Source organism: Zootoca vivipara, chromosome 3 (genome assembly GCF_965207765.1).
Source record: "Zootoca vivipara chromosome 3, rZooViv2.hap1.1, whole genome shotgun sequence".
Taxonomy (NCBI): domain Eukaryota; kingdom Metazoa; phylum Chordata; class Lepidosauria; order Squamata; family Lacertidae; genus Zootoca; species Zootoca vivipara.
In genome coordinates, this window is record NC_142586.1 from 81,897,155 (window position 1) to 81,915,955 (window position 18,801).

At 45.7% G+C, this 18,801-nt stretch overlaps 1 protein-coding gene across 6 annotated transcripts in view; it reads left to right on the forward strand.

Moving 5' to 3' along the window:
* Positions 1-15,429, forward strand: part of CAPN11 (calpain 11) — a 32,467-nt gene extending 17,038 nt beyond the window's left edge. For 4 of the 6 annotated variants that reach the window (XM_060272931.2, XM_060272930.2, XM_060272933.2 and 1 more), the window contains 16 exons: positions 1,152-1,235; positions 1,315-1,400; positions 2,222-2,296; positions 2,629-2,789; positions 4,030-4,199; positions 4,294-4,305; positions 4,768-4,979; positions 5,423-5,462; positions 6,431-6,496; positions 7,459-7,516; positions 7,616-7,680; positions 8,875-8,943; positions 9,147-9,225; positions 9,880-9,996; positions 11,382-11,440; positions 12,169-15,429. In XM_060272931.2, coding sequence (XP_060128914.1) covers positions 1,152-1,235; positions 1,315-1,400; positions 2,222-2,296; positions 2,629-2,789; positions 4,030-4,199; positions 4,294-4,305; positions 4,768-4,979; positions 5,423-5,462; positions 6,431-6,496; positions 7,459-7,516; positions 7,616-7,680; positions 8,875-8,943; positions 9,147-9,225; positions 9,880-9,996; positions 11,382-11,440; positions 12,169-12,195 — 1,380 coding nt within the window. In that variant the 3' untranslated portion in view covers positions 12,196-15,429. The remainder of the gene's footprint in view (positions 1-1,151; positions 1,236-1,314; positions 1,401-2,221; positions 2,297-2,628; positions 2,790-4,029; positions 4,200-4,293; positions 4,306-4,767; positions 4,980-5,422; positions 5,463-6,430; positions 6,497-7,458; positions 7,517-7,615; positions 7,681-8,874; positions 8,944-9,146; positions 9,226-9,879; positions 9,997-11,381; positions 11,441-12,168) is intronic. The other 2 variants (XM_088667348.1, XM_088667347.1) reach the window with 1 other exon arrangement.
* The last annotated feature ends 3,372 nt before the right edge of the window (positions 15,430-18,801 follow it).

The window sequence follows — 18,801 nt, forward strand, 5'->3', positions numbered from 1 at the left end:
TAGCCTTGTTATGTGCAAATTAGTCAGCTGCTGGTCTGAGATCCATGCTTGACTGACCATTGTCTGGGATGTTTGCCAAACACACATCTTTTAATTATTCCTGTGTTTTTAAAATGTGAGAAGGGAAAAACAACATTGGTGATCACACACAAGTGCACACCAGTCTAAGCAAGAGAAATGGAATGGTGCCAAATTGTGAAGGAGGAATGCCTCTGAGCCAAGCATCCTACGCAACATCTTTTCCTTTCTCCATACCCACTCTTATTGCCCTGCGTGCCTGCTCACACATTGTCCACAGGGTGTCCTTCTATAAATGTCCGTTTGCGAGTTGTAATAAGTCATCCCCCCTCACACTCTGGAGAAAAGCAGTGGCAAGTAAGCCAGAAAAATGAATGAGGGCTACATCCCATATATATTCTATGATCTAGTGGGCCAGAACTAATCTGTACGTTATCAGTGTGTTTACTTTTCACAGTTTGTGTATTCTGAATAATACAAGTGGCCAGTTAGTGAATAGCTTGCAGTTAATCTATGGAATAGCTTTATGTTGTAAAACAGGGATGGGTGAAGCTGTGGCCCTCCAGATAATGTTGATTTCCAATTCCCATCAGGCCAGCCGGTGTGGCCAGTGATGATGGGAGTTTTAGTCCCAACAAGAACTGGAGGGCTGGAGGTTCCCCATCCCTGCTATAGAATGTTGCCTTCAAATGTGAAAAGCTGGTCTTCTCTTGTTGAAAAAGTAAAAAAATAACCCTGGATGTGGTCAGCACTCCCAGTGGTGTTTCACCCAAAGTTCTCTGTCAAGTTTCCAAATAACAGTTTTCCAGAAGTCAAAGCCTATACCCACTAAAGGGCCCTTTTCCTATGGAACCTATGGAAAGTGAGCACCTCTTGATGCAGATGCTGTAATGCCCACAGCCTTACTGCACAACTTTTGCATCCTTCTGAAATAAACAGACTTGTAAGAGTTCACAGCCTCTTCAACACTGTGAATGAACTTTTCACTTAGGGAACTAGGATATACAGGAACCAACACCAAGTTATGAACTGCTGCTGGTACATTGTGTTTAGCAGCCATTTTAGTCCATCACCTGTTGGAGAGAGGGGAGGGTTAAGTCTTTTGACCAGTGCCATATATCATCTCTCTACAGATCACAAGTGCATTTGACATGGAAGCCGTTACCTTCAAGAAACTGGTGAAGGGTCATGCCTATAGCGTCACAGGATTGAAGAATGTGAGTTTCTCTTCAAGGGGCTGTGGGGACCAATTCAAGGGCTTGTGTGTCGGTTGTCTTAATACCTTAACTTTGACAGGTGGACTATCGTGGCCGGGAGGAAGCGCTCATTCGCATAAGGAATCCCTGGGGTCAAGTTGAGTGGACTGGAGCCTGGAGTGATAGGTGGGTTGGACATGTTCCTGCAGTGACATTCTTCTTCTCTGGTGATCACTCGTAGCCGAGTAAGATTGTCTTCCATAAGACAATTCCATTAGAATTGACTGGAAGCAGCTCTCCAGGGTTTCAGACAGGAATTGAACTTGGGACTTTTTGAATGCAAAGCATGGGCTCTACCCTTTGCTGATCCCAGATAAAACTGGAAGGAGCAACATGTCACTAAAATTCTATTCAATATTGATCCAGAGTAGATGCCAATGTATAGTTAGCAGAGTAAAAACTTAATAACGTTGCAGGATTCTCAAAAAAATAGACCAGAGGCAATTGTATTTCATCCAGCAGAGCTTTATTGCTACTGAAGGCAAATGAGCATAATGGTCACAAATCCAATACGTTCAGGATTGGCACTGTCCATAAGAAATCCAGTTGCAGCAGACTTAACTTAAACTTACGATAACTTACAATAAGTCTAAACCTTAACACTAAGCATACTGTGTACAGAACACCACACCAGAAGGAAAAGAGATAGAAAAAGTAATTGAAACCCAGGCTCCTTCTGGCCTCTTATTATAGTCAGCATGACCTTGAAGAAGAGATAACAGAACCAGTTTAAGCCAGCTGTACTCGGTTTCTCTGAAGGAATAACCCAAACATCATGAACCTTCTGCTTGTTTCTTTCACACAGAGAAGCTTCAAGAACCCACTTGAATTAATTAGAATAGGAAAGATCTCTACACATCAGATCAATACTTTCTGCACTAAGAAATGCAAACTGACATAACATGGGGAGGACACAAAGCATAACTGTCTTTCTGTTGCTGTCTTAGCTCTTCTGAGTGGAACGAAGTAGACCCTGATCAGAGGGAAGAACTGCAGCTGAAAATGGAAGATGGTGAATTCTGGTGAGTTCTGAGACTTGTGGCACTGTTTGTTCCTGGTGTGTACACACAGAGAGACATGCAGATACCCCCAATAATTCCTTATTCTGCAGTGGGATATGCAGAAGTGTTTGATGCCAATTAATTGCCTCTTTTTTAAAAAAACAACAAAACACACAGAACAAAACACCCTTGGCTCCTTTCTGTTTGTACCCCAAAGTTGTTTAAAGAGTAGGTGTGGAAAGTGTGATTTCTTTTGGCTTCAAGGTTCTTTAAGCATTTGAGTGACATTGCACTTGCCCTGCCTGATTCCCCTCTCTGCTCTGTGACTTCAACATACCTTTTTGTCCCTGCAGGATGTCTTTTCGAGACTTTCTACGTGAGTTTTCCAGGCTGGAGATCTGCAACCTCACCCCCGATGCTCTGACCAAGGATGACATGAGCAGATGGCACACCACCCTGTTTGAGGGCACCTGGCGCCGAGGCAGTACAGCAGGAGGCTGCAGGAACCACCCAGGTAACAGCTGCCGCCTATTCTTTGTCCATCCTCTTTGGTGGTGATGGACTAGTAAAGTGACTCCCACATTCTGCAGAGGTGTGATATATAAATTAACCATCCTGGAGCCTCTGCTTGAGCCACGATCTGTTGCCTGATGTGCCTCCTCTCTGAATGCCTTAGTTGTGGAAAACCAAGCTTTTTCTGATGATGCAATAGGTGGCCTTGGGGAAAACCACTGGTGGGGCTACTTCTAACATGCAGCTAGAGACATTATTGTCAACCACAACAAAATCTGTGCAGTGTGAAAAGTTGTTATGCGGTTGGGCATATGGGATTTCGGAAGGAACCACATAGTTTCTTAAAAAAGGAAATAGATGAGGAAAGATAGGAAGAAGTAGGAAATCAGGATGAATACTGGTTGCTTTCAAACCTTGATAACCTTGTAGTATATTATGGGGCTAGTTACTTGACTAGTCAGAGGCTTTGATTGACTCGTAGCAAACTCAAACAGTTAATCTAGGTATACAGTCACTACACACCAATACAAAACAAACACAAGATTGTGCAGTGATCCTTCCTCTCACATTATACTGAGCTTGCTAAAATTTATTTCATCTTGAGATGAGGTGGGGACTCAGCTTCATAGTTATGCTTTGTGGGGGACAGGAGTCTCAGTACCCAAGTACAGTCGTACCTCGGGTTGCGAACACCTCGGGTTACGAACAACCCGGGTTACGAACTTCGCAAACCCGGAAGTATTTTCGTCGTGCGCGCGTGCGCAGAAGCGCCACGCGCCTTTGCGCTGCACAAAGCGTGAAAATAGCGCTTTGCGCATGCGCAAAACGGCGGTTCGGGCCCTTTTTGGGTTACGAACTTTTTGGGTTACGAACTGCGACCCGGAACGGATCGCGTTCGTAACCCAAGGTACCACTGTATAGTTTAAGGAAGGGAGATAATCTCTTCCCCAAAATAATTGAGGGGGCATCCCTTGCTCTCCCATTATATTGAGGGCACATCTGTTTTTCTTGCTCCCTCACTGTCTTTTTCATTTCGCACATTTATTTCTTCCTCTGTTGTTGTTTTATTCCTCCCTGCCTCTTTGTTAATTCTTACTTTTCTCTTCTGTCTTCCATGTTCATTCTTTCACTTACAAAGAGGTTGGGTGTGGACAGTGGCCTGACTGCTTGTGCCGTAGGGGAGAAAAGCTTAGACCAAACCCTGCTGCACAGTGTCACCATCTTCCCCCTCCCCCTTGCAGCTACATTCTGGATTAACCCCCAGTTCAAAATCAAGCTCTTGGAAGAGGACGATGACCCAGACGACAATGAATTGGCTTGCAGCTTCTTAGTGGCCTTGATGCAAAAGAACCGGCGGAAAGCACGTCGAGCTGGGGAAGACATGCACACCATTGGCTTTGCAGTCTATGAGGTAATCCCATGTGGCTTCCTGGTGTGCCCTTTTGAGCATCATCACTTAATAGGAGCGCATTCCTAACTTTTGCCTGTTTTCTCTCTGTGTGCAGGTTCCTGAGGAGGTATGCCCTGAGCCACCAAAACCCCATTACTGAATTGTGTGTAAGAATGAAATGGGTTGAGCCACAGAATGCTGTTCCCTATCCTGGATGGAATCTGAAACGTGTGCCTTCCTCCTGCTTGATGCAAACAGAGACCCATAATGTTGTGCACAGCTCTTGGGTGGCTGCAGACCAAATGGTCCAGGCTGTATAGGTTCTAAGCCAAAAAGGGGGGTCCAGTTCTGCACTGGATGCATCAACAAATTAAGCAAAATCAGTAAATGTGTGGTGGTTGTATGGTTTTAGATGGGTTTGCCAGATGCCTTCGCAAGGCTTTAAAGTGGGATTGTAGTGCTTTAAATGCATGGTGTGAGTGTATGTTACTAGATATGCATGTGATGCCTAGGCCATTGTCATCAGATGAAGGAGGGGGCTGCCCCTTTGCTGAGCTGTACAATATACCTGATCTGTTTCCTGTCCCAGAACCAGGGCTGCCAGAGTATTCACCTGAAGAAGGAATTCTTCCTGAGGAACCAGTCTCGGGCGCGCTCAGAGACCTTCATCAACCTGCGGGAGGTGAGCAACCACATCCGCCTGCCCCCTGGCGAGTACATCATCGTGCCCTCCACCTTTGAGCCTCACCAGGAAGCAGACTTCATCCTGCGCGTCTTCACGGAGAAGCAGTCAGACACACAGTGAGTCCATGCCCTTGCTGTGAGCTACTATAATCTCCCAGGTCTCTGTAAGGGATGTATGAGCTTTCCTTGGGACTCAGCTGCCTTTCTGTAAATTAGCTTGGATGCCAGTTGACTTTTGGGGAGTTAAGAAAAGGAAGGCACTGAGCAGCAGAAGATATTCATCTGAGCTCTAGATGTTGGACAAAAGACTCAAAAGCTAGTTGAGGAATAGACCTGACTTGTATTCCACCCAATGTCTTTATCCTCACAGTGGCTTTCCATGTTTTGCTGCCTGAGTGAGCTGCACAGTAAACTTCCAGATACATCCATTGGGACTGCTCTCTTGAATGGGGGACAGTCAAAGTGGAGTTGTGTCCTACCATATCTCTTGGCCTTCTGCCAGGCCCTCCTTCATCTTCTCAGAACTAGAGGCTTTGCTAACAGTGTTCTTTCTTCTCCAGGGAGCTGGATGAGGAGATCAGCGCAGATCTGCCTAATGAGGTAACACTCCAACCCCAAGACGGGCAGTTTTAAGTGTCAAACCTCCATCTTTTTAAATTCTGACTTATTTATGAGAGCATGTGTGTGTGTGTGTGTGTGTGTGTGTGTGTGTTTGTGTGTGTATTCTGCACTTTTCACTGTATCTGGGTCTTAAAGCAGCTTACAAAAACTGAAAACAATGCCGTGTACAAAATTTAAAACATCAAAGATGATAATACCGAAACAAGTATTCATGGTGTGAATGCCTCCTGGAACAAAATGTTTCTAACCAAGTGTGTGAAGCTTAGCAGGGACAATGCCTATCTGATTTCTAGTGGGAGGGAGTTCCATAGAGTTGGGCTCACTACATTCAAGGCACGACTCCAGTGTTGGATTCGGAGCTGGGAGAGCAGGGTTCGAATCCCCACTTGGCCGTGAAACTCACTGGGTGACTTTTCAGCCTACCCCACAAGGTGGTTGTGGGGATTAAATGAGGGGAGGGCAAGCGATGTATGCCACCTTGAGCGCCAAAGTTGGGCTAGGAAAGCAATAAATAAATAATACTTTGGTCCATGGGGGATGATCTCTGTAATTGGCTTGGGACATAAAGGGGCAAGGCGGTATCCTGGGCCTTAGTTGCTCAGGGCTTCGTATGCCAGTACGAATATAGTCTTGGGTTACTGTATAAATCACCTGCACATAATAAAATACTGCATTGAGCATTTGGCTGATGTCCCTTCACGCCAATGTACCTCCTTCTTAAAGCTATGTTTTGAATCATCCTTTTTGGTTAAAACAGGATGGGATGAAGCATGGAGAATTAAGGGAAGGGAGAGAGCCAGCTGCTGGAAAGTGTGAAGATGAAACCCCATAGCATTTAATGATGGAGTGTGTGAGAGGCTGTCAGTGGTTTTTGAAGATAGCTAGAGGGAAAATTAGGTAGTCAGAGCAGTGCTTCACCTGCTGGTCCTGGTTTTTTGTTTCCTCAGGAAGAGGTATCTGAGGATGACGTGGACGAAAACTTCAAGAACATGTTCCGGCAGCTTGCAGGAGAGGTAGGTACTGTGACTCAGCAATCCTGTGAGATTCTTCCCCCTTCAGTTGTTGTGTGCAACGAGCAGGTAAAGTAGCGCCAGTGGCTTTGACAATGTGGAAGTGAGAAGGTTTCGAAGGAGCCTGTCCACCATGGAAAGAGGACTTCACTTGGATCAGGGGCCTCTCTGAGGAATGCCCCAAAGTCACCTTCCTTCAACCTCATCTCCTCACAGGGCTATTGTGGGGATAAAACAAGGGTGACAGAGGCATGCACATAGAGCTTGGAGAATGGAGGGGAAGTTGAGGGGAAGCACAATAGATAAATATAATTGAACAGAAACATGCTTGTGATCTCTGAAGGAAGATGGCAATGGTTCATTGGAATATGAGTTTGAGGCTGCAGGGCTCATAGTCCGGACAAATTTCCATGACTACTTCAGTGACTTGGCCTTCCTCAGTGTTATCCAGAACCATCCCTTAATACTAGGGATGCTTGAAGAATTTAGTTTCTGAATTCTGATACAAATGGACCTGGGACTGAGTTACAAATCAGAAAGCAATTGCCTTTCTGATTTCACACTATTCTGAATTTTGTGGTGCCATTCTTGGCTCAAAAAACATATACAAAAACATGTAAATAAATCTGTTTTTTATATTTAGAAACCCATTTATTGATGCAAAATGCATTTTAATACGTATCTTGGAATAAAATACGTATTTAACTATTATTTTTGCTGCAGATTTAAAAAAAAACAGAATTGCAGATTGGTGTGGAAACAGGGCACAGTGCACTTATGAATAGACATGTATGTGAATTCAACATGGTTTGTAGATAGAGTGATCCATTCATCCCTATGCATTGACAGGCTGCCCAGGGTGGGATCAGTGCCTGAGGAGTTAGGAGTGAGCTGCTTTTGGACCCCTGAAATCTCTGAGCCATGAAATGCTCGGCTAATGATCTGCCTTCTCTCCCTTCCTCCAGGACATGGAAATCAGCGTCTTTGAGCTCCGAACCATTCTGAACAGAGTCATTGCCAGACGTAAGTGCTTCTTATTCAGACTCCTGGCCTATGCTGTGGGTATCTCTGAACATTCCACACAAGTGTAATGACAGTGTGTCTCTTTCCTCCCTCGGCCAGACAAAGATCTGAAGACGGATGGGTTCAGCATGGATTCTTGCCGTAACATGGTCAACCTGATGGATGTATCCTTTCTGCTGAGAAGCGAGAAATGGGGAGGGTTATCTTGGTCAAAGAAAGTGGGGCAAGGATACAGATCTGCTCATAGCATAGAAATACGGGCAAAGGTAGTTTTGCAAGAGAGAGAGGAATGTTCTTGTATGAAGCTTAATATCCGAAACCTACTGACCAAGTTTGCACATCACAATAAGCTGTAGTTAATGGTTATCCCTGACTTCATGTAAGTCTGCACCAGGGATCATGCTTCCTTTCATTCCCCAAAACCCAAGATTTGTGCCTAGCTTACTGATTTGGAAATACTGTACCTCACTCCATAAGATGTACCTGGCCATAAGACACACTTAGTTTTCAGAGGAGGAAAGGGGGAACGCCCCGTTTTGGGGGGGGGGATCAGCTCACAGTTGTGCAGCTTCTTTTGCAAAGAGGAAAAGGCCCATTTTTTTTAAAGGATCAGTGCAAAGTTGTTGAGTTTACTTTCCAAAGGGAAAAAATTCTGTTCAACTCACAGTTCTGCAGCTTCTGATAATCTAATCAGCCAGATAATCCAATCAGCCAGCCACATGTTGCTGAGGAAACAAACGGCCTCCCTCTGCAGAACATTCAACAATGGAGGCCTGGGCAAGGAGGTGGGGCCGGAAGGGAGCTAGCTTCCCTTATCTCCCTCCCAGATCTCTTGCAATCAGCTGCTGAGTGGCTTCCTCTTTCCCTCTTGTTAGCCTTTTACTCTTTCTTTTAAAAAAAAAGAAGAAGCACGATTTGCTTTTCGTCCCTGGGCAATGTGGCTCCAGGGACCACGCATTCGCTCCATAAGACACACAGACATTTCCCCTTACTTTTAAGGAGGAAAAAAGTGCGTCTTATGGAGTGTCTTATGTAGTTGTGCATACCTTTCCCTGCTATTCTTGCTTAAATAGAGTGTTCCACTCAATTGTACAGAGCAGTGCAGAAGTGCAGCCGCTCCAAGGTGGCAGATGTGTGGCACTGATAACTGCAAAAGCATTGGGCTGTCTTGTGTCCAACTGGAAGACCAAGGGTGGGTGAGGTAAACCTGGAATCCAGCTCTGTTTCTATCTTCTGCCATGTTGAGCAGTTAATGAGCTTACACCTTCCTCCTCTGTTCAACTCCCTCCCCAATACTTTGGGATTAGAAGTCCTTCTTTTTGCACTAAATGTCTTCCCTTGACTCTTCTGCTCTTCAGAAAGATGGCAGTGCTCGTCTGGGCCTTGTGGAGTTTCAGATTTTGTGGAACAAGATTAGGACTTGGCTGGTAAGAGAAGCAGACTTGGCTTTTGTGTTGGTTGTGTGTGTGTGTGTGTGTGTGTGTGAGAGAGAGAGAGAGAGAGAGAGAGAGAGAGAGAGAGAGTTGTGCTCAACAGAACCTTCAGTGGGAGGAAGGGGCTTAAGGATGGCAAGGGAGTGTGTGTGGAGGAAGCAAAACCTCAGCATCATCTTCTTTCTCTATTATGACAGAATGTCTTTCGCCAGCATGACCTGGACAAGTCAGGCACTATGAGCTCTTATGAGATGCGTCTGGCTTTGGAAACATGTGGTAAGCATGGAAGGGGATGTTTCCAAACACTTTGCTGGTGGGTTGTTGGGGTCCTTATCGGCTGCAGGCCCTGATATATTTACTGTGCAATTAATCTATACCAGTCTCATACTATAGCATTATTTTCTAATTGCTATCCAGGGCTTTTTTGCCGGGGGTGGGCAGAATTAATTTCTCATAATCTGAACACAGAACCACTAAATAATGCCATCTGAGGAGGAGGGATGGTCCTTCTTCTCAGACTTCCTGTGTGGAAGCAGTTCGGCCTTTAGTTTCTAGTGCCATACCCTTCCTGTAACAACTTTGGAGTGGGCAGCGTTCATTAGAACTGCACGTGGGAAGAAAAAAATATTCTGTGACTTGAGAGTGAAAATTCTCCTTCAGCATTCTTTTTTGAAAAAAAAAATTCAGGAAGGACATTTGACAACATCTGTGTGGTAAAAATAGGCGCAATCTTAGACCAATACAATCAGCCAAAGATGGTAACTGTGCCATATTCTCTTCACAAGCCAAGTTTTCAAACTCTTCACCCAGGGGTGCAGTAAATATTGAACTGTTTTTTCTGGCCTTGACTCTTATGCTGAATCTCATTAAGGCAGAGAAGGCCTCAGTTTCTTTCAAGCTGGTTAAACACTCTCATTTCTACCTTTTTAGGCTTCAAACTGGACAACAAGTTGCACCAAGTGGTGGTAGCACGTTATGCCGACGAGTCACTGGGCGTGGACTTTGATAACTTTGTCTGTTGCTTAGTCAAGTTGGAGACAATGTTCAGTAAGTGGTTCTGGAGCTGGGCCTGAGAAGGGAGCCATCTCCCTGGGCAGTCTGCCCAACAGCGTGTAGGAACATGCCTTTAGGCCTGAAGTGCACACACTCGTATTTCTCTATTGGTGGCAGATGGTTGTGTAAAACAGCTATCCCAGACAAACTACTCTTGGGGTGTAGGTAATGGCTACACGGTTAAAAAGGTAAAGGGACCCCTGACCATTAGGTCCAGTCGTGACCGACTCTGGGGTTGCGCGCTCATCTCGCATTATTGGCCGAGGGAGCCGGTGTATAGCTTCCAGGTCATGTGGCCAGCATGACAAAGCTGCTTCTGGCAAACCAGAGCAGCACATGGAAACACCATTTACCTTCCCGCTGTATCGGTTCCTATTTATCTACTTGCATTTTGACGTGCTTTCGAACTGCTAGGTTGGCAGGAGCTGGGACCAAGCAACGGGAGCTCACCCTGTCACAGGGATTCGAACCGCCGACCTTCTGATCAGCAAGCCCTAGGCTCAGTGGTTTAACCACAGCGCCACCTGGGTCCCCGGCTACACGGTTATCACTCCTTATTAATTTCAGCTGGGTTTCTCCTTGAGAGAAAAGGGGAGGAAGTAGCTCCCTCCAGCCAGGCTGCTGCTTGTGGTAGGCCTTAGATATACCAGCCTTTCAAGTTTCATCAGAAAGTTATCACTTTCCTCTGGTGATGGTTATTTTGACTCAGAGGGGACATAACCCCCCCCCCCCCCACACACACACTTGGCTTGTCAGTGTTTCTGCTGTAATAGACATTCTGCCAACAGTGAGGATCAATTTGAGCCCCTCATGGCTTTTGAAGTGTGATGGTGTTTCGCCTAAGGATGTAACATATCCTGGTTTCTGGTATACAACAGATTCTCAGTGTACCACCTCCTTGCCAGGTTTTGAAGGGCAAGTCTCCTTTTGACAGGGTTTAGGTAGGAACATTATAAGTCAGGATCCAAGAGCCACGTATAGCTCACCGCTATGACAAGAAGGATATTTTAACTATGGCCAGCAGGCCACCAACTGAATGCCTCAAGACAAATCAACAGGCAAGGAAATGTTTTGAGTAGGCATTTTTAATATTCATTGTGCCTACAAGCCATTGAACATCAGTTCAGTGCTTACTGGATTTAGCTGAGGCCCAATTCCAGGCATCATTGGACAGGCCATTTTGGAAGTGGTGGTCTGCCTGTGGAGCTCCATCCCTAGATATGTTTATATAGTGCCTACTTGTTTTGTATTTTAAACATCAATTTAAAAGGATCTGGATTGCTCCAGCCTTTGTTTGTAAGTTTTCTTAGGGACCAACAGATGGAACAGAAGTCCTTTTAGTGACTGATCACCTTGTGTTTTCTCTTAAAACTCTGTAGGATTCTTCAATAGCTTTGATCCCGAAGGCAGTGGGAGTGCTGTGATGAACCTTGGCGAGGTAAGAAAACTGAGGCAGAACTTGAAAGGTGACAGAAAGTGTGTTCACAATATTGTAGCCCTGCTGTCCCTTTCGGAGCTCCTGTCATGCATTAAATGTGCGGAGGGCACTTAATTGATTGCACGAAACTATTCATTGGAAAGCTTGGCCATTGAGAAATTGGAAGGGATGAGAAGGTCGACAGCAGAAGGCTAGACAGGGAGAAGTGGCAGGAATGAAGCCAGGGAATGAAGAGGAATAGCCCATGTTTTTGCCATGTTCTGTGAAGAGAACCATTGTGTTTTGGTGATGGGTTGAAAATGGAGAGTAAAGGAGGAAGAGAAGATAAAGGTCCAAGGCCTCGTGCCTGGTTAGTTTGGTGGCAAAGTGAGGCGCTAGTCTCAGACAGCTAATAAATGTAGGGAGGCAGTGGAGGCCGCTCCCTGGCTGTTCCTGCTGTGTCCCTTAGCTATGTCCTTCTGCTGCAAGCTTGTTCTGCAACTCCTCATCTAGTCTATTGTCCTCAGACGTGGTGGAGGACAGTATTAAAGTATGATTCAACTGCCAATCCAGTAGAGTTCATTGGGAAGGGTACATCTTGTCCTTTGCCTCAGGTAGCCAAATAACTTGGGCCACTCCTGAGTCAGATTGAGGTAGCGCGGGGGGGGGGGAGAGGTTTATGGCCCAGTTCTGCATCTACCTTTTGGGCCCTCACAAGTGCATTCATTCTTGCTTTCCTTCCCTCACAGTGGCTGATGTTCACAATGTGCGGCTAAAGAAGAGACAGGCATTTGCTGAGACGACCCTCTTGGACTGGGCTGCCCCAAGTGCCTCCCTTACATCAGGCTGACTGACCAAGGATGGCCCATTATCCCCAATTCTTCCTCTCACCTCCTCATTCCCAAGCTCAGAGCCTGCTTCCTTTTCCCCCCTCCATGAAATAGACACAGCCGGTACCCTGTGATTTAAGCTCCCTTACGTCACTTAATTAGGGGGATCAAAAAGCTCTTCTATGGGAGCTGGGCAGAGAAGGAACAGCTCTTATCCTGCTGGGAGTGTGGCTTGTGGTAACAGCAGCACTTAGGCCATCAGGGGGAAGTGAGAGAAGCGCATGGGTGCATGTTGGGCCATTGCATGCAGACATTAGTGTAGCCATATCCTTTGCCAGGAGGGGCCTGCCTTCACAGTTATCAAAAGGAGGCAGGGGTGGGGTTGTGTTGCTTCTTCTCAAAGGTTGGCCTCTCCCTACTCACTGGCCACTGGCAATTTGGATCTTGCACGGAAATCTTGCTTGTTCTCTCACCGCTCTGAGCATTGCAAGATCCCCTGCTCTGCTTTTCTCCAGTAAAATCGGTGGCAGGATGGAAAGGGACCTGTGTCCTTAATTTAACTCTCGAAGAGTTTTCTGAAGTGATGGCATGGCCTCCAGAGCTGCTGCCAGAAGGGTGGTGAAGTCAGTGATTTGCCAAGACCAATAACAGGCCCCACTGCCCACAAGTGCCACCATTCTCGATTTGCACAGAACATCCATAAAAGTTGGAGGCACAGGGACATAGGAAACTGCCTTGGTCCATCTAGTTCAGCATTTCTACACTAACTGGCAGAGTGGCTCTCCAGGTATATTCTCACTTTTACTAGGAGATGCTGGGGATTGCACCTGACACTTTCTGCATGCAAAGCAGACACTGTCTACCACTGAACTGCAGCAGTTTGGCATTAGTGGGAGAGAGTTATCTCTTTGCACGCTAATCTCTTCTGAGTTAAGAACTGCACTGCAGCCTCCTTGATCCTTGCATGCACACTGGTGAAAGAAGAGGGCTTTGGATAACTTCACCTTTCTTCAGGTACCCAAAGCATCAGAGTTCTTTCATTGTTAGGACTCAGTACTCAGAATAAGTAATTCACACTTTTAAAAGCCAAATTTTCAAAACGAGAAAACACCACAACTGTGGCAATGCTTTCAATCTCATTGTTACATGTTTGCGCAGGAACCCTTTTTGAAAAGCAAAACCAAAGCATTCAAGAGTTGGGGAGGACCCCGCAGGCTGCTTCAAGTGTCACATGAACTTTATGCAGTATCCCTAATAGGTGAAAGGATCCAGAAGTTAAGAATGAAGGATTCTGGCTCCTTGCACCTGATGGGTTAGTGACAGCTGGGAGCACCCGACACGGCTTTGTTGCTGGATTTGTAAGCACAGGCTTGCCTAATCATTGCAACCCTTGTGGAAGCACTCTGACAATAGTTTTAAAACCGTATAATAAATACACAGGTTAGCCTAAGCAAAGGGTGAAGTCCCTTGTTCTGGGGACTGTTCCCATGCCTGCCTCTGACTTGATCTGTGGCCTTGGCCAAGTCCTTTTTATGCTTTTAGCTTTTCCCTTCTTCTGAGTGGAAAAATAGATACAAATAGGGGAGTGTGTTGCTCTTAGATTGCTCATTAATGCTAATGGCTACAGTGTAGTTGCCTCTTTCATTCTTATACCTCTCCATCGGTTTCCTGTGGTGAGGACAAACATCCCTACTCAATTGCAGTTCCAGCCCTCTGCAAGCCTTTCAGCCTAGCACTGTAGGCAGCCTGAGGGAGGGTTGGTTTCTACTGCGACGTGTTCCCAAAATGGCTGCCTCTCTTTGGATTTACTAGAACAGAACAACTGCCAGCCTTCGGTGCTACTTTAGCATGGATCAGAATCTCCACTCCCCATTAAAAACATCACTGAGAAAAGTGGGGTGTAGCAGAGTCCTAATATATCAAAGCTGTATGAGATGGGGAAAGGGGAGGTCTTAAAAGCCACCTGAATTATTGGTTGATACACAAACATTGCAGTTGCCTCATTTTGATGTCAGTTGTAATACCTGATGCTAGTGGTAGGGAGATTATTCTTTGGATTGCACCTGTAATAGGTAGCACTTGGCCCAAGTCATATCTCATGTCTGGCTCCTGAAAAGGGTTCTGAATTTGGTGTCCTGAGCTAAACTGGGCAGATTAAGAAAATATGAGTCTGCTTTGCATAAATTCTGTTTCTGAGGCTGAGATTTTGAGAGGGCTAGTTTGCCCCGGTAAGGTCGGAGGCAAAAGCTGCAAATAAAACAAAACATGGATATGAGGGTTTTGTGCAGCTATTCATGGCTGAGGTCAAATACCTCTAAGAGCAGGATACAGAGGCTGAAGGCATAAGGGTTAGAAGCCCTACTCTGCCACCTCCATGTGCAGGCTTCTCCAAATACTGCCAATGCACTCCCAAGTTAATCTCTCCCCATCTCTCTTTCAAATTTGCCAAAGTAAACTGAAAATGTTTTGGATGCCAAATTCCCATGTTGCATTCTGCACTTGTCTAGCCCTTAGTCATGCTGCTTAATTCTTCACCCATTTAAGAATGTAAAATGGGAGTTTTCTGAAGGGTACATTCAAGCCAGCTACGCACAACCCAAGCCACTTAATGGAAAGGAGATGCTTAGGTGAGAAGCAGCCAAATTAGATTTTTCAAAAAGGAACAGTAGTGAGTTCAGATTCTACAGCAAGCATAAGCAAACTCGGCCCTCCAGATGTTTTGGGACTACAACTCCCATCATCCCTAGTTAACAGGACCAGTGGTCAGTGATGATGGGAGTTGTAGCCCCAAAATCTCTGGAGAGCCGAGTTTGCCTGTGCCTGAATCTACAGGTCTTCCATGTACTCTCATTCTTTCCTTTCTATATCATACTCTTCACTCCCATGAGGGCATTTCCAGCTTCTGGGTCTTTTCTTCCCTCCATTGTGAGGAACCCACATGCGGCATATCCTCCTGCCCCATCACAGAGCCCAAACCCCTTCATAGCCCCTGTCTATATCCAGGCTGCTCATGCCCTTAGTGCTTTGTTGCAGGGACCCACAACCACCTGCTGCCTTAGAATTCCTGCAGAACTTGGCTGCGATTATAACCACTTCAGCTCAGAGAGCAGAGCTGCCTCCTCAGTCTGATTTGCAACATATGTGAAATAATAAATAGATATATATATATATATCAAACTATGTATGTGTGGCTGTTGGTATGATTTTAAAAAAAAACTATTGGGGGCAAATTCACGTACTAGGAGTCATTTGAAAGGGAAGCTTTCAAACATCTATGGAATACACACACCATACAATGCAATATTGTATTGCCCTGCTTGCATTGCTAACCACCACTTCTCTCCAAAGCGGAATCTCCATAATTTGGTAAGCCTGGTTGGCTTCATCTCCAGTTCCCCCATCATCATCATCATCATCATTTGCTGCTGCTGCTGCTGCTGCTGCTGCTGTGAGAGTCCAGTGTATAATCACACTTTAGTTTGCAGCAGCACCTGTCTGGATAAGCAAACTGCAGCATGACACCATTCTGACATTTTTATTACATGTATATAGAAAATGTTGATCTTCACACATTAACCAACAGAAAAATAAATATATGCCTGCAGGCCAAACTTCAATAAACTTCAGGTTTCCTTCTGTGCATTATATATTTGGGGAAGACAGGTATTTCCCAGAAATAGGAGCAAAATAAATAGAATTTAAAACTGTTTTTGTTGAGGTAGATGCAAAGCAAGTTGCATTGCAAAGCAAATATATAATAACAGCTGTAACTCTGCTCAAAGTTCAGGTATAAGAATTTGCCAACTGACACCTAGTATCTTGATGTCAACATGCCTTTTATTTATTTGGCAGCATTCATATAACAAGAAAAAAATGTCTTAAGAGGCTTACAGAAGTGGTATAAAATATTCAGTAAAATAATAATAGAAATGCACACAAGCAGGCATAAAAAATACTGCAACAGAGCTGTGTGCCTGATACAAACAGAGTTCCAGAAAATCGCTACCATGCAAAAAAAAGATTTCTCATGTATGGAGTAAAGATGTGGTATATGATCAATGTCAAAGATTACAGGTGTACTATTTACTCCTTTTGGCAGAAGAAGAGAAAAGCTACAGAGTCAAGCAAAAGGTAAAGTGGAGCAAGATTGGCTGTTTGTTAACCAGAAGGTTACTCCTCCCAGGGATTTATTTATTTTTTAATGTACAATAGACCACTTCAATTTCTCTTGGTACTATGATTTTTATCCAGAAGCCACTAGGTGGCAGGAAAGCTCTTTCCTCAGCCCTGCTGAACTCCCAGACTCCTATCTGCCAGTCCTCCTGTGATCTGCAACTTTGCCAGTGGGCTGGATTCCAGCAAAGTTGTCCTGCTGGCTTAAACTCTGGAAGAAGCCTGTATTGGAATAAATGAAGAAAGGGGTTGACTCAAGAAAGGCAGGGAAGGGCTTGCCAGGTTGGGCATCACCACCTCCCTCTCACACCACTCGCAGCCTTGATTCAGTCAATACAATTCGGTCATCCTTCCAGCTTCTAAAAGTACCTTGAGGAGAAAGGAATGGTGTGAAGAATCCTTTTTTTTTTTTTTGCAAAGGCACTTGGCCACCCCTTGTTCTTTCCCCCTTATTTCTACGCAGCTTGGAGAGATTGCAGTGCCCTAGTCTTGTGGGCAGGTGCCCTTCTGGCCCACAGAAATCCTGTCCTTCAAGGGGATTAAGGCCCCTTGTGTTTAAGCGGTTGTACCTTGTGTTAGGACAGCTCTGTGGACAACAAATTGAGAGAAGGACTGCATCAGAGAGAGGGAGTGGCCTGCAGGCGCCAAACAAAGCCATACACATGTCCATTGCAGCTGTGCTGCCTGTACATCCAGGGTCTCTAGAGCAGCGTTTCTCAACTGCTGTTCCGCGGCACACTAGTGTGCCGTGAGACGCTGGCTGGTGTGCCGCGACGTGCGGCAGCGAGAAGGGTGATTTGCATTGTCACGTGCCTGGCGGCCACCAATAACCCACCAGAAAGCAATATTTCTCCTCCTCTTTCCCAAAGCTCAGTGCAAACGAGCCTGGCGGCCGCCAATACACTACACTGACCCACCGGAAAGCAATATTTGGCAAGTGTTTCTTACAGTCATAATTATAATATAGGGCGGCACAGAGTTAAATTTTTTAACTTTTTTAATGGTGGTGTGCCTCGTGATTTTTTTCACGGAACAAGTGTGCCGTGGCCCAAAAAAGGTTGAGAAACACTGCTCTAGAGGAACACGAATGGTAGCTTGGGAGACCACAACAGCACACACACACACAAAACCTAATGTGAGTATTGTAGATGATATGTCAGCTCTACAAAGCCATGTCCAAGTGTCTGGAAACCTATTGCCTGAAGATTCAATGCAGAAGATTTTGAGCATGCCTGGCCAGAAAGGGGAATCCAACAGGAGATCTAGAGGAAGGACAAATATCTCCTGCATGTTAGCAACCAAACCGGGGGGGGGGTGCTGTGGCGGACCTTGATGTCTCAAATTTCAGTGGCGCCCTGTGTGGTGCCCAAATCCTATTCCATTGGATAGTTGAGGCACCTGGTGTGGTACCCCAGAAACTCTGTGCCCCTAGATCAGCTTGTGTGTGAGAGAGGGAACCCAGAAGTGTGGATTAAAAAAAAAATTGATCTGAAGCTCTTGGCCTCAACTGTTACAGTAAATGAACTCTTAACGTTCACTTCCAAGTGGTGATTTTAATGGTAAAGAAGCTAGCACTTAATATCCTTCAGCTTGGAACATTTACAAGCCCTTGTGGAGCACCAGTGGACACTTTTCTGCACTCCTTTGGCAACGAACGCCGATCTCACTAGGCGGGCCCAACCCAGGAGCCCTGTGCCAAGGCTGCAACAAGAGCAGATCTTGTTCTTTTCCACCTGGCCGTTGCATCTCTGCAGCTCGGCCGTCAGGGTGCTTCTCGATGAAGGCTAGTGAGAGCAATGGGAACATGAAGAGCTTTCTCAGAAGCCTGGGGATTAGCACGGCGGGCAAGGAAGCAAGGAAAATCCAGCACTTCCGGCCTGCTGGGCTTGGGAGAGTGGACCACACACGGCACTTGCCCGTGGGCAGCCTCTGTAAAAGGCCAAAGCTCTTTCCTGTGTTTTTAGGCAAGCAGTGGCTCACAGCTGGATACAAAAAGCTTCCAGGAAAACTCCTACAAATGAAGGAGGTGGGCACTCATGTCACTCAAACCAGGGTTCAACTGGTTCCCCCCCACACATATATTTAACCTCCCCTCATCTGGACTCTGAGGTGAGAAATCATGGGATGGGGAAAGCGACAGTTGAGGCAGCAACCCTCAGGAGAAGCCATTCCCATGCACTCTGAAAACAAACAAAAATGCTCTGTTGTATATTGCTTCAGGGTTCCTCACAGGAAGTGACTCATAAATGAAATGAATGCTAACAATGGCAACAAAAAGAGGGATTGCTGACTCTGTCGGAAGTCCCTTCAGATGAAGAGCAGGGCAGCTGGGATCCTTGGGCATGTACCTAGGCCCTGAGAGGGCCCACTTAATTCCCC